General features: G+C 40.8%; 1 protein-coding gene across 2 annotated transcripts in view; it reads right to left on the bottom strand.

Moving 5' to 3' along the window:
- nrp2a (neuropilin 2a) overlaps window positions 1-13,435 on the bottom strand; it is a 122,882-nt gene extending 109,447 nt beyond the window's left edge. For both annotated transcript variants that reach the window (XM_060898497.1, XM_060898498.1), the window contains exon 1: window positions 12,867-13,435. In XM_060898497.1, coding sequence (XP_060754480.1) covers window positions 12,867-12,960 — 94 coding nt within the window. In that variant the 5' untranslated portion in view covers window positions 12,961-13,435. The remainder of the gene's footprint in view (window positions 1-12,866) is intronic.
- Window positions 13,436-15,322: the final 1,887 nt, after the last annotated feature.

The raw sequence follows: 15,322 nt of genomic DNA, 5'->3' as shown, positions 1-15,322 counted from the left end.
GTTTCATTCCTATTACAATCACGATGATTTTCCAACTATTACAATACGCTGTCATTTTTATTCATTTATTGTTACATTTATAAACCTACAGCTAGCTACATTTGTTTCCATGAAACAAGTCATCACTTTATATATATATTATGGCAAGTCCTAAAGTGTTTAATTCCTCTTTTATTACAGCAATTTGCCTACAGTTGTAACTTTTTGACTCGTCCTGCTTTTTTATCTTTTTATAATGACAGTTAATGTTGTGGAATATCCTTGAAACAAGTTAGAGCACATTCAGAGTAACATACCAGAACCAGTCGGCTCTCCCGACCAATCAGAATCGAGAATTCGATAGTGCTGTGGTAAAAGGAGGTTCAAACACCATCTAAGGTATTAGCAAAGCTAATATAATTGTAAGCTAATAACTGAAATTGCTAACAAAACTCCAATATTTACTCTAAAAACAAACCACAAGCCCGTACCGATATTATTCTGTCCCTTCGCTCCAAAGTAATCGTCAGAGTCTGCAAGCAGTTAACCGCTCTCCAATCATACCTCCCCCGGACAACAGGCATGCCTGCGAAGTTAAGGCAGGAAGTGACAAGCAGACTCACTGTCTGTGGGTTCAGAAGTCAACCTTAAAGCTGTAATGAGATCCAGTGTAACAAAGCCACTGTTCTAGCAGCCACCCGAACAGACGCTAGCAATTTCATCCCTGTGTCTGCTCATTATCCCCCACTATGATAACACGGGCACAAATATTCTGGACTTGGAGGTGGCAGAACTGCCAAGAAAATAAGGTTTAATATCAGGAACAGAGCAAGAGGAGGCAAGAAAGGCGTGTGCAGTGCATTGCTAATAAAAAAGCATCAAGAAAAATGAAGCACAAAGGAAACATGTGCAATAAACATAACAGACTGACTAACAACCCTGCCTGTAGACTGGCTATCATTCAGGAGATTAGTGGTCTCGATTCAGGTTAGGAAACACAAAACTTCACAAAGTCATGTCTCCATGGCAACCACACATCCCTTTTCTTTGATTTTTTTCTTATTTTTATTAACCCTTTCCTTGAAAAACTGACAGCTCCCATATCTGCCATATTTCAAGGGGGGGTGGGGGTTAATGCCTCGACTGAAGAAACTTTGCAAAATTCTTTCAATGCAAGTCCAAAGGCAACAGCTATAAAAGATTCTGCAGATTCCTTCCATCTTATTCTCAGAAAGGAAACACGCAGAACTCTATGATGAACCTGACCGAGTATGACGTTTTTAACCCCCCGCTGTATCTACTGCGTCTGTAGTGTATATACGATTATGGATGAATACGATTCTGCATTCAGAGAAGTTTTTCGATTTCTGAATAAGGGGTGTAGTTTGACTGAAAAAAGATATGAAATCTGTTTTTGACAATCTACACCGGTTTGGGACTCGCATAAGCCGAAACATAGCATGCTCCACATCTGCTCTCGCAAGCAACGTGAACAGTTCATCATTACGTAGTGTTTCATGCAATGACGATGTTACGAGGACAATTTTAACACCAAATCAGCTTCTTCCAGTCAGTTTTGGAGGGTTAGCACCATTTGATTTACACAAAATGCCTACCGCTTTAAAGGTGCACATTGTTGTTTTATTGTGACACAAACAAGAATCAAGATGAAAAAAAACCCAGAAATCTGGAGTGTGCATAGGTATTCACCCCCTTTCGTATGAAACCCCTAAATAAGAGCTGGTCCAACCAATTCACTTCATAAGTCACATAATTAGTTGATTAAGATCCACCTGTGTGCAATCAAAGTGTCACATGATCTGTCACATGATGTCTGTATAAATCAACCTGTTCTGGAAGGACCCTGACTCTGCAACACTACTAAGCAAGCAACATGAAAACCAAGGAGCCTCCAAACAGGTCAGAGACAAAGTTGTGGAGAAATATAGGTCACGGTTGGGTTATAAAAAATATCCCACGGAGCACCATTAAATCCATTATAGCAAAATGGAAAGAATATGGCACCACTACAAACCTGACAAGAGAAGGCCACCCACCAAAACTCACAGACCGGGCAAGCAGGGCATTAATCAGAGATGCAACAAAGACACCGAAGAGAACACTGAAGGAGCTGCAAAGATCCACAGCGGAGATGGGAGGATCTGTCCATAGGACCACTTGAAGCCTTATACTGCAGAGAGTAGGGCTTTATGGAAGAGTGGCCAGAAGAAAACACATTTGGAGTTTGCCCAGCAGCATGTGGCAGACTCCCCAAACACATGGAAGAAGATTCTCTGGTCAGATGAGACTAAACTTGATCTTTTTGGCCATCATGGGAAACGCCATGTGTGGTGCAAACCCAACACCCAACACTGGACTCTTACAGTAATGCTTTTATGGCTGAGGACTACAGTTGTCTTGCTAACTTTAGGACTGCAGTTATCATGAACAGTTTTGCACTCATTATAGTCAGGCTGTCTGTTCTTGCCTAAATGAGGATGGGTTCCCTTTTGAGTCTGGTTCCTCTCGAGGTTTCTTCTTCATGTCATCTGAGGGAGTTTTTCCTTGCCACCGTCGCCACAGGCTTGCTCATTGGGGATAGATTAGGGATAAAATTAGCTCATGTTTTAAGTCGTTAAAATTCTGTAAAGCCGCTTTGCGACAATGTTTATTGTTAAAAGCGCTATACAAATAAACTTGACTTGACTTGACTTGACACCCTGAGAACACCATTCCTACAGTGAAGCATGGTGGTGGCAGCATCATGCTGTGGGGATATTTTTCATCTGCAGGGACAGGAAAGCTGGTCAGGACTGAAGGAAAGATGGATGGCACTAAATACAGGGCAGTTCTGGAGGAAAACCTCTTTGAGTCAGCCAGAGGTTTGAGACTGGGACGAAGGTTCACGGTCCAGCAGGACAATGACCCAAAACATACTGCTAAAGCTACACTGGAGTGGTTTAAAGGGAAACATTTAAATGTCTTGGAATAACCTCGTCAAAACCCAGACCTCAATCCAATTGAGAATCTGTGGCATAACTTTAAGATTGCTGTACACCAACGCAACCCATCTAACTTGAAGGAGCTGGAGTAGTTTTGCTTTGAGGAATGGGCAAAAATCCCAGTGGCTAGATGTGCTAAGCTAATAGAGACAAACCCCAAGAGACTTGCAGCTGTAATTGCAGCAAAAGGTGGCTCTACAAAGGGGGGGAATACCTATGCACACTCCAGATTTCTGTTTTTTCATCTTAATTATTGTTTGTATCACAACAAAACAACAATTTGAATCTTTAAAGTTGTAGGCATGTTGTATAAATCAAATGGTGCTAACCCTCCAAAAATCCATTTTAACTGCAGCTTGTAATGTGGCAAAACAGGACAAACACAAAGGGGGATGAATACTTTTGGAAGACACTGTACACCGATTTAAAATGTACAAAGGTTTGATTGTAATTAAAAAAAAAATTCGTTAGCTAATTGTTAGCGGTTTGCTATCAAACAAGGCCAAGAACAAGGTTGTCGAGTTCTCAGAAGACGTCCATCTTGGAAAAGCATGTGAGGCGTGAGACAGGTCATCGTGGATGAAAGCTAAACTTTGACAATTTTGTCCTGTTTTGGAAAGTTGCACTTGATGCAACAGTACAACGGTGAATGCAGGCTTCGAACACACACACACGATTACAGGTTAACTCACTTCTACCGAGGGACGTTGTATTAATTAAGTAAAAATGTCTCCGTCTCCTTATCAGCGCTTCCTCAATACCGCTTTAGCTTCTATAATGGGATAAACATATCGCTTCCTCCATCTTTCCATTCAGCCGTTGCCAGTTTTGAGGTTCCAAATGGCACCGAATGTTATTAATGGTGTGTGTGTGTGTGCGCGTGTGTGTGTTAATAAACTTGGTGATTCATTAAACATGCTTTTAGGCGGTTCATTAAGAACGTGAATAGCATTTCGACAGCTATGCATGTGTGTAGGCATTAAGAGTGAATTGTGGCAAGTGTGTGCGTGTGTGTGTGTGCATTTCTATTAACAGAATTATCGCTGCCGAGGCGTCACAGTAGTGATAAGTTGCAAGCCTGTGGTGGAGTGATGATAAATCTCCATCATTCGCTGTCTTTTCTCTCCATTCGCACCTTAATTAAAAAGTGCTATCACCCGCAGTGAGGAAATCGGGGCGGATGCATTCATCCTTTACAGAGTTGCAGATGAACTCGTCTTTCTCTCGCGCTCTCTGTCTCTCTCTCTTTTCCCCTGCCTACATTGCAGTTTGAGCCGAGGCATCTGCAGCACTCGGAGTATGAATGCTCTGAATATGATTTGGCTATTTTTGTATACGTCTTCATCCCTTTTTCTTTCACTCCACAAGTCCAAACACAGCTCATCCTCCACAAATCGACTTGTTGTCACGCATCCTCCTCCTCCTCCTCCCTCTTTTCCACTCCACTCCACTCTCTCTGCTACAGCGTGGCCCATTTCCATCCTTTCCCCTTCAAACCAACGCATCAAAATCTCTAACTGTCTCCACTTCCTCCATAAATATCAGTGAGGACGCCTGCATTATTGATGAGGCTTTTATTTTTTAATTGGCTGCCCTGCATGCATGCATCACCTCACTGGGACTCAAACATCACCCCTGATGCATGACAAATGCCTGACTTTGTGTTTTCACAACAATCTCATCTGATTTGTAAAACCCGTGAGACCGGATATTTCACAAAAAGCCCAAGCTGAGACATTAGCGGGTTAGCTTGAAAGACGGATTCGGATTACGTCGGTGTCAATATGCTGCATCATCAGTTATATCCCCGCCAGCAACGTCACGACCGTCACAACATGTTAATCCAAGAGTTCTGGTTCCGTGTCATAAGATTATCATTAATGTTACTCAGTCACCAGGGGATAGAGTAGCGTTTGGACTGGACCGTCTCGCTCCCGTTCACACACGACACCATCACAGCACATTAAACAGTGTGAATGGGGTGTTAGTGTGATGGCTGTTAAAGAGTGTATTTTGTCTAGCATCGGTTTGAACCACAATAAACACTCAACCGTGTGTTTTCGTAAACGATCAATCGTGGGTTATGGCTACAGAGCTGGACAAATGGACGCAGAATGGCTAAAGCTGCCGGTGGACTATATGGAAGAGACAGGTGGACTATACGGCTAAATTAGTAAAGACTCCAGACATGCCGTCTGGTGCTGTTTTTAAAATAAACAAGTCAAACATCGAACCACAGCACTTGGTTCACATCGTCATTTCAGTCACAAGTGAAAGACAGTTTCAGAGTTGAATCTAGAGTTAAAACTCTTTTATTCAACAATTATTACTTAACGTTTAATGAATTATTAGGATGCAGTGCAACTATTGTTCTTCTACGTGTTTCTTCTTCTTCTTCTTCTTCTTCCGTATTCTTCCTCCTACGCAAATTTTGATTTCGAATAACTCAATAACCATACGTCGCACACAGACAAACAATATATCAAAACGTGCGGCTCAATCGGACTCGCTATGCTATTACTTTTCTCTACAGAATACGATTTTTTCGCGACGTAGTCGCGAAAAAAATCGCCCCAAAAAACCCCATTCATTTCTATGGAATTAATTGAAAAAAAAGCACTTTTTCAACGTTTTTCAAACGTCCGCTGCTCTGGCATGCTTTCACCTAGAGACGTGATTCAAACTCTAAAACATAGAAAAACTTCTCCTCTGTGGATCTGGTATTCAACTTTTCTGCTAGGTTCTACACTTTCGGATCAGTCCCGGCTCAAACGCCATGTGGGTTCCGGGAGAAAATCCGGCTTTTGAATGGGTGTCTACTGCGTTACACACCAGTGCAGCTCGTTAAGTTAGAGTGGAGAGAGCTTGAAAAAAAAGGTCAAACTTTCTCGCTTAAACTGTGTTTTCAGCCACAAATTTCCCTCTACAGACATGATTTTCTCAAAAGTAGTAGGAAAACTTGTCCTGATTCACACAATGTGTCTACCTAAACGATAGGATTTACAGTTTTTGAATGAGAAGCCTCAAACTGAGGAGAGCACAGGTGAGCGGCCTCACTGACTCCCATTATAAACGGGACAGAAAAGTCTCTCATTTTTAAATCGCTCTAGTGTCGTTATTTTTAACACTACAGACAAAAAAATACATCATTTTATTCAGGAGACCCTTCTAGCGCTCACTGTGAAAGAATTTTGTGAATAGCTGCTTCCGTTGTCGAGTTATTTGTCATTGTTCGAGTCCTGGTCCTTCATAAAAAACAGCACAAAACTCCATACCTTGTGTGTCTTAGCTCATTGACACCCATTATAAAAGTGACAGAAAAGTCTACAGACTAACACTACAGACAAAAAATTACATGAGTCTATTCAGGAGACCCTTCTAGCGCTCACTGTGAAAGAATTTTGTGAATTTCTTTTTTTTGTGAAAAAAAAAAAAAACAGCCTCGGTCGGCATGACACTTCAGCTTAGCCGCCCACTTTATTAGGAACACTTCTGTTCGTACATACAAACTACAAACACTCTTCTTAGAGTTTAGAGTTTATTTTATTTTTAAAAGGGACAGTGCACAAATTAAACATTATCCTTGTGGTAAGGACAGATGTCTGTCCCAGGTTATAGCAGTACATGCTAATTTCCGCCTGTAGTCACTTTGGTCATACTCTTGAATAGGTCTTCTTCATGACGGCTGCTGTCTCGAGCACACACATAATCATTGCATTGAAACATCATTGCAGGTCACACATTCACGGCCAGCAAACATGCGTGACCGAATTGCTTCGCGCACTGCATCCTCTCACAATTTCTCCCGGGGAATTGTCCGGTCTAGTTCTCATTATTTTTGTTGTTTTGGATCTAAATTGAAAATGTTCTCAATTTAAATGTGTACCACAATATTTTGCCTATTTTTCGCACCATAGCGCTTCCAGAACTTTCCATTTCCTTTTTTTTTTAAACCCATTATTAAAATCATTATTAGGCTGTTGATGACAGTTTGTTTGTTTTGAAATATTGAGGTTTGTATTAAACTCATTCATTCATGGAATTATTTCCCTTTTGAATACCTTTGTTTACGTGATTTACTTATTAATTGTTTTTCATACTCCAAAGCATTTTGAGTAGTTTCTGAATAATGCGCAACAATTCAACAAATAACCGAATTGTAACGTTCCAAAGGTAGCTGTGTTGTATTCATACAACGTATTTACAGAGAAGTGAAGTGTTCCGAGTGTGAACTCGATCTGGGACTCGAAGAGAAAAGGATCTCATGAGCCATTTTGTATTAACAAGCTTATTTACGCCACGCAATAATTTTGTTTCTGAGTTTGTTTTCTTCTAATTCGTCGAAATTTAAAAAAAAAAAAAAAACTCAAAATAAAGCTTTAAATTATTCACTCAAGTTAAAGGAGAGAAGTACAAACTCTTCAGTAAAAGTCCAAGAAATGTTGACATTAAAGGAGTTAAATAAGGAAGCAGGGAATGTAGGGAATCATTAGCTCAGGCTAACAAACAGCTTTATTGTTAATCCCTGAAATGTTAGCTAGCATGATAACTGACGATACACAAGCACAGGTGTGAAGAGTTATTTGAGTTAGCGTAAGCCATTCTCAACATCTTGAGATGCTTTTCTGTTCATCACAGACTTACTGTAGAGAGTTACTATTTGAGTTAGCGTAAGCCATTCTTGACATATTGAGATGCTTTTCTGTTCATCGCGTTTGTCGAGAGTTACTATTTGACTAAGCATAAGCCATTCTCGATGTGTTGAGATGCTTTTCTGTTCATCACAGACTTAGAGAGTTACTATTTGAGTTAGCATAAGCCATCCTTGACATATGGGATGCTTTTCTGCTCATCATGGATGTAGAGAGTCACTATTTGAGTCAGCGTGAGCCATTCTCGACATATTGAGATGCTTTTCTGCTCATCACCGATGTAGAGAGTTACTATTTGAGTTAGCGTAAGCCATTCTCATCATATTGAGATGTTTTTCTGCTCATCACGGATGTAGAGAGTTACTATTTGAGTTAGCGTAAGCCATTCTTGACATATTGGGATGCTTTTCTGTTCATCACGGTTGTAGATAATTACCATTTGAGTTAGCATACAGTGGGGAAATAAATATTTGATACACTGCCGATTTTGCAAGTTTTCCCACTTACAAAAAATGGAGAGGTCTGTAATTTTTATTATAGGTACACTTCAACTGTGAGAGACAGAATCTAAAAAAAAATCCAGAAAATCACATTGTATGATTTTTAAATGAAATAAGTATTTGATACAATAGAAAAACAGAACTTAATATTTGGTACAGAAACCTTTGTTTACAATTACAGAGGTCAGACGTTTCCTGTAGTTCTTGACCAGGTTTGCCCACACTGCAGCAGGGATTTTGGCCCACTCCTCCATACAGATCTTCTCCAGATCTTTCAGGTTTCGGGGCTGTCGCTGGGCAACACGGGAGTTTCAGCTCCCTCCAAAGATTTTCTATTGGGTTCAGGTCTGGAGACTGGCTAGGCCACTCCAGGACCTTGAAATGGTTCTTACGGAGCCACTCCTTAGTTGCCCTGGCTGTGTGTTTCGGGTCATCGTCATGCTGGAAGACCCAGCCACAACCCATCTTCAATGCTCTTACTGAGGGAAAGAGGTTGTTGCCCAAAATCTCGCAATACATGGCCCCATCCATCCTCCCCTCAATACAGTGCAGTTGTCCTGTCCTCTTTGCAGAAAAGCACCCCCAAAGTATGATGTTTCCACCCCCATGCTTCATGGTTGGGATGGCGTTCTTGGGGTTGTACTCATCCTTCTTCTTCCTCCAAACACGGCGAGTGGAGTTTATACCAAAAAGCTCTATTTTGGTCTCATCTGACCACATGACCTTCTCCCATGCCTCCTCTGGATCATCCAGATGGTCACTGGCAAACTTCAGATAGGCCTGGACATGTGCTGGCTTGAGCAGGGGGACCTTGCGCGCGCTGCAGGATTTTAATCCATGACGGCGTAGTGTGTTACTAATGGTAATCTTTGAGACTGTGGTCCCAGCTCTCTTCAGGTCATTGACCAGGTCCTCCCGTGTAGTTCTGGGCTGATCCCTCACCTTTCTCATGATCACTGATACCCCACGAGGTGAGATCTTGCATGGAGCCCCAGACCGAGGAAGATTGACAGTCATCTTGAGTTTCTTCCATTTTCTAATAATTGCCCCAACAGTTGTTGCCTTCTCACCAAGCTGCTTGCCTATTGTCCTGTAGCCCATCCCAGCCTTGTGCAGGTCTACCGTTTTGTCCCTGGTATCCTTAGACAGCTCTTTGGTCTTGCCCATGGTGGAGAGGTTGGAGTCTGATTGATTGAGTGTGTGGACAGGTGTCTTTTATACAGGTAACGAGTTCAAACCAGTGCAATTAATACAGGTAATGAGTGGAGAATAGGAGGGCTTCTTAAAGAAAAACTAAGAGGTCTGTGAGAGCCAGAATTCTTGCTGGTGGGTAGGTGATCAAATACTTATTTCATGCAATAAAATGCAAATTAATTATTTAAAAACATACAATGTGATTTTTTTGGATTTTTTTAAAGATTCTATCTCTCACAGTTGAAGCGTACCTCCGATCAAAATTACAGACCTCTCCATTCTTTGTAAGTGGGAAAACGTGCAAAATCGGCAGTGTATCAAATACTTATTTTCCCCACTGCAAGCCATTCTTGATGTGTTGAGATGCTTTTCTGCTCATCAGCCATGTAGAGAGTTACTATTTAAGTTAGCGTAAGCCATTGTCGACATGTTTTGCATTATGAGATGCTTTTCTGCTCATCACGGTTGTAGAGAGTGGTTATTTGAGTTAATGTAGGCCATTTCTCCTTTGTCTTCTCATCAACAAGGGTTTTCTGCCCTAGAACTGTGTGGTGTTTTTTTTTTTTTTTGCACCCTTTTGTTTAAACTCTGCGTGAAAATCCCAGCAGGTCCAAAATCGCACCATTAGGTGTTTTGCTTGACTCTCGACTCTAGCAATCTGTATGTACGATAATAGCGTAAACTCACCATCATGAATACACCATCAGTACCATCAGAAGCATTGGGCAGAGCTATTACTATTGAGCTGCATGTTTTTCTTTTAAGCTTCAACCTAGAGAAATAAGAGACGTTTGTAACGGAACGACGGTTTTTAACTCAAACTTGTTTTTCAGAGGTGTTCCGCAACATTTAAATGCAACTATAAACGGATAAAAATGCAACGTGTCGTTCTTTAATTAATGAAAACAAAATGGTGTGTTTAAGAGGAATAAAACACGTTGGAATACATGACACCTGTCGCTGATTGTTTTCCTCTCAGCGCAGACCCTGAAGTGTTTTATTCTTCACTTCATGCATTAATTCAATTCATGCAACACTGGAGTAACTTCAGGAACAATACACAGGGGAGAGGTTTTCTCGAGGCATCACTGAATATCAAAACGTTTACAGCACATTTTCAAACGATGATGATTTTCTTCATTTATGTTCCTGATTTTATAACGTCGTCACCATGAATCAAAGTGACGGACGGTGACGGACGCTGCCTCCGTCAACCTTCAGTCTAAAACGTGCACCAAAATGAAAAGCTTTTCAGCTTTCTATCAACCGGCGTAGATCGCTGAAGTCAGACTGCTAACTTTTCACGATTAAAACTGACATAAAAACATGAGCTGAGACCTGTTCGACCTTCGTATCTCATCCTTCTCTGCAGTGGTTTCAATGTAAAATGGAAGTTTTCCTGTGATTTATTCGACTAAAGGTGTACAACAGACCTGATTTTTTTTTCTACTCAAAATTGCCAATAGAAACACAATGATCAGAGTAAAAATGATAGTTTTATTATTATTATTATTATTATTATTATTTGTTGTTGTTGTTGTTGTTATTGAACGCACCATGTTGGAAAAGGTTGGAGAGATTTTAAGGCATCTAAATATTTTCTTTTTATTAATAATACAATAATTAAAAAAAAAATCTCAAATCTGTGACACTAAAAGATGAATTTCCGATAAGTCGCCTTAATTTTTAAACAATTTCACCAAGCAGCTTTTCTGGGTTAATAAACACAGAGGGAAGAAGGAAGTCATATATCGGAATAAACCTGAAAAATTGATCATTGTTTACTCCTAAAAAAGGCAGTCAGTAAAAACCTTTCTGATGTTTGTACTTCCAAAGACGGAAACAGACTTTGCTAATATTAACACTAATACTGATTAAATACGACTTGTTTTTAATACTAAAGGAGTGATTTTCAGTGACATAGCTTTTTGTTATTGAACGCGCCTCGTGGTAAAAGGTTTACGGCTGCATTTAAGACAAAAGTAACATCCAAAAATATTTCCTATTTTTCAACATAAATGCTAACATTCGAGGAAAAAACATTCAGGGATATTTATCGTAAGAAAACATGGGAAGTGGGAATTTTATTTCCTCTTACAGGATGGAAGCGCTCATATACAAACAGTAATATTTACGAAATCGTATTCACTTTAACTTTGAATAAAAAGTGTTTGTAGACTTGAGGTTCCTTGTAGAACTTTTCGCATCAATATAAGCACGATTATCAGTGTCACTGAACGCAGCCTGTTACAAAACGTTTACAACTGGCTTTAAGAAAGAGGAACGTCTAAATATTTCCTCTCTCTCTCTCTTTTTTAAGAAAAATGGCAAATACAAGGATGTAACACCAAACTAAGAATCTCACTTTTTTTTAAATGTAGCTTTAAAAAATATATATAGTAAAGACGTTTATTGTAAGAAAACAGAAATCTGACAAAGTAAAGAATTTATCTAGGTGATTTTTATTACGCTGAATATACTAGACTACATCAAGACTAATAGTTGCTAAATAGTTTTAATTCTTAATAATAAAGCGGACAGAAGTTTGCGTAGAGCGACGCCACTGAAGGTTCTTTCCTTCCTTAGAGACGTTTTTCATCAGGTTAACGATGATTATCACATTAAAATGACTTTGCTCTTGAATGTAGCATGTGGGGAAAAAGGTTCACAAGGGATTTGAAGGGAAAATCAGGTCCGAATCATTTCTCTTTCATTAAACGTCAGAAAAGCTTCCTCGGAGCTGCACCACTGAAGGTTCTTTTTTCTTCTTTCGAGAATTTTCACATCAATATAAACATGATTGTTGTTAAATCAGCTTGCTTTATTGAACGCACCTCATGTGCTTATGAGCCCACGACAAAACACTACGTGAATGTGATTCTTTTTTAATCATGCAGGTGATGGAAAGGTTTCCGAAGGTTCCTTCGAGAAGTTTTCCATCAGGGTAAAGATGATCATCACATTAAAATGACTTTGCTCTTGAACTCAGCAGGTTTTTACGAGGGTTTTGGAGATAATGAAGATTTCCTCTTAAAGTAAAAGTGACCATGAGGAAGGCCACTGGTGCCTTCAAGAACTCATGACGATCATGTTTATTAAACGCAGCCTGTACGATTCATCAAACCCAGTTTGTGTTTAGTAGCAATGATTTTTAACAATAACACTGATTAACAGTAAGTTTCTCGAAAGCTCCTCAGAGGTTCTTCAGAATTTCTGGATGATCCAGAATGTTTTTTTTTTTTTTGCTGCCTTCCAGTCAGAAATAATTTGTACACAGCTAAAGAAGAACGTGCTCCAAGGGAACTGCAGATTGTTCTTATTTTCATGGAGATATTTGTTGTTTGAAATGTTTGTACGATTTGCTGTAATAATCTGAGCAAGTTCCTCAGAAGAAGGAAGCTTGGAGATGTGGAGAAGTTTAGGGATGAGAAAGATGCTCGGAGCTTACAGGATGGATTTTGGAGAACTGTTTGTGTTTTTCACTCTGTGGTATGAAAAGTGGAAGCGCTGATGATGATGATGATGAAAGTGAGACTCACCTTCTGCCTCTGCTCGCACAGTGGAGCTGCAGCAGCACACGAGCAGCAGGAGTGTGTGTGTCAGTGTGTGTGTGAGCGTGTGTGTGATATCCATCGTGCCAAACGCGCCTCAGTCCTGAGATATGGATTTAAAAACAAACAAACAAACAAACAAAAACCTCCTCCGACAAAAACTCGGTTCACATCAGAAGAAAAAAGTTCAGGTGGGAAAAAAACCCAAAAAAAACCTCTTGAATTTTTATATTGTTGTTGTTGTTATTAAAAGAGGATGATGGTTTAAGTTCCTGTCGGTTTCTCATGCGCGCTGTCTCCGTTTTATGGTCCCCCAAGAAAAAGAAAAACAACAAACAAATAAACTCCAGTAGTGTAGAGTCATTAAAGCGCACGAGCTCGTCCGTTACAGCCACCGAGTCCGCACGCGCAACAGCAACAACGCCGCCGCCACCGCCGCACTGAGCACAAACCCCGCGTGCGGTCTGTCTTCAAACCCAGTGCGCGCGCGCCTTGTCTCTCTGTGTGTGTGTGAGAGAGAGAGAGAGAGAGAGAGGGGCAGGGAGTGAGTTCGTGCTTCGATCGCGTTACACTGAGTCCTCCTTGGCCCGCCTCTCCTCCTCACATACTGATCACACACACACACACACACACACACACACACACACACACAGAGAGAGAGAGAGAGAGAGAGAGAGAGAGCTGAGACACGCGCTCACAGCAGCCACACAATAAACACACACACACCACATTGTATAGCAGCAGCACACACGCATGTTACTCGTATGTGGTATGCACGTGTGATATATATATAAGGGTCTGCCTCAGAAACTGGGTACTGTCGGGGTAGCCCACTAAATATACTCCCAGTCAATAAACTGTACGGTTTTGAATGGTGATGCTGGTTTGAATTTGAAATAAAATGATGAAAGAAATAATCCAGATAAAACTAAATCTTTGATGTGAATACTCTATTCAGAATTTGGCAAAAATTCTGAAAATTTGTGGAAAAATGGTGTCTTGATCTGAGACATGATAAATGGTCGACTACATCGCATTCCCTTAAAAACGTTGGAGTCCACTGAAAAGTCTACAGTTATCACTAATTGTATTTTAAGTTGTAACTTTATCCACGGGCGGCACGGTGGTGTAGTGGTTAGCGCTGTCGCCTCACAGCAAGAAGGTCTGGGTTCGAGCCCCGGGGCCGGCGAGGGCCTTTCTGTGTGGAGTTTGCATGTTGTCCACGTGGGTTTCCTCCGGGTGCTCCGGTTTCCTCCACAGTCCAAAGACATGCAGGTTAGGTTAACTGGTGACTCTAAATTGAGTGTAGGTGTGAATGTGAGTGTGAATGGTTGTCTGTGTCTATGTGTCAGCCCTGTGATGACCTGGCGACTTGTCCAGGGTGTACCCCGCCTTTCGCCCGTAGTCAGCTGGGATAGGCTCCAGCTTGCCTGCGACCCTGTAGAACAGGATAAAGCAGCTAGAGATAATGAGATGAACTTTATCCACCTAAGGATGGGTGCGCTCACAGAATAATCATAACCGTAATAAAACATCATGCAAAATATTCAATCACCGTCGTAACTCCATTTTCCGCAAACCCAAAACCAATACGATCGTGTGTTTTGATCTAAACGGAAAGCCTCAGGGTCAAGGTCACGACCTCACCAAAAGCAGCAACTTAAAATCACTACGCCGTTTAAACATTTAGTTATAAATCTGCGATTTTGTTTTTTAAAACGAAAGCTGAAAGTTAGGTATAGAATATGTTTCTTACAGAATATGTTATGATGGTAGCTGGTCTTGTATGAATTTCTGAGCTATAAAATGAGTCGTGGTCTATTTTTTACCGTAGCGTGTTATTTGCGTGCGGGGAAGGACACACATTAACAATTTGCATGTGTAGAATGGAATTTTCCACTCCAACAGTTAGAAGTTGATCGCGCTTCCATTTGCGGCCTTTCTGTTACGCGGGTGATCTGTTCGGACGTTATCACTGAAAAGGTGAGTTTTGACAGTTTTATTTTGTTTTAGTCTTGCAGTATAAGGCAATAGAATGTTTCTTTTTCATCTTACTTTCAGATTTCGTAGTGTTTGCGTATTTTTGGCCGATATTTTGCAACCATGGTCAATTTAGATCGAACTTTTGATCGAATCTACGGCCAGTCATTTTGCCCCGCCCCCGCCTCGCGCTCCATCCGGTGCGGTAGTGACGTCCCGTTGCTCGCGCGCCGCAGCAGAGACCCGCGCGACCTTCAGCCGGTACAGTCGCTGTTCTTTTACCACCGCCGTTATTCTCAACTTTCCGGCGTGTTCTTGATTTTTCCATTGTGTCCTATTCCGCCATATCAAATCCCCAAACTGTATCATATTATTCATATTTAAGTGAATAATCAATTCAGTCATCATAACTTGGCATTTTTAACCCAAGCAATCAAAAAGAGGAAATTTATTCAATATTTTCA

Source organism: Neoarius graeffei, chromosome 18 (genome assembly GCF_027579695.1).
Source record: "Neoarius graeffei isolate fNeoGra1 chromosome 18, fNeoGra1.pri, whole genome shotgun sequence".
Classification (NCBI taxonomy): domain Eukaryota; kingdom Metazoa; phylum Chordata; class Actinopteri; order Siluriformes; family Ariidae; genus Neoarius; species Neoarius graeffei.
The sequence above is the reverse complement of the archived record's forward strand: the minus strand, read 5'-3'. Positions and strand labels throughout refer to the sequence as shown.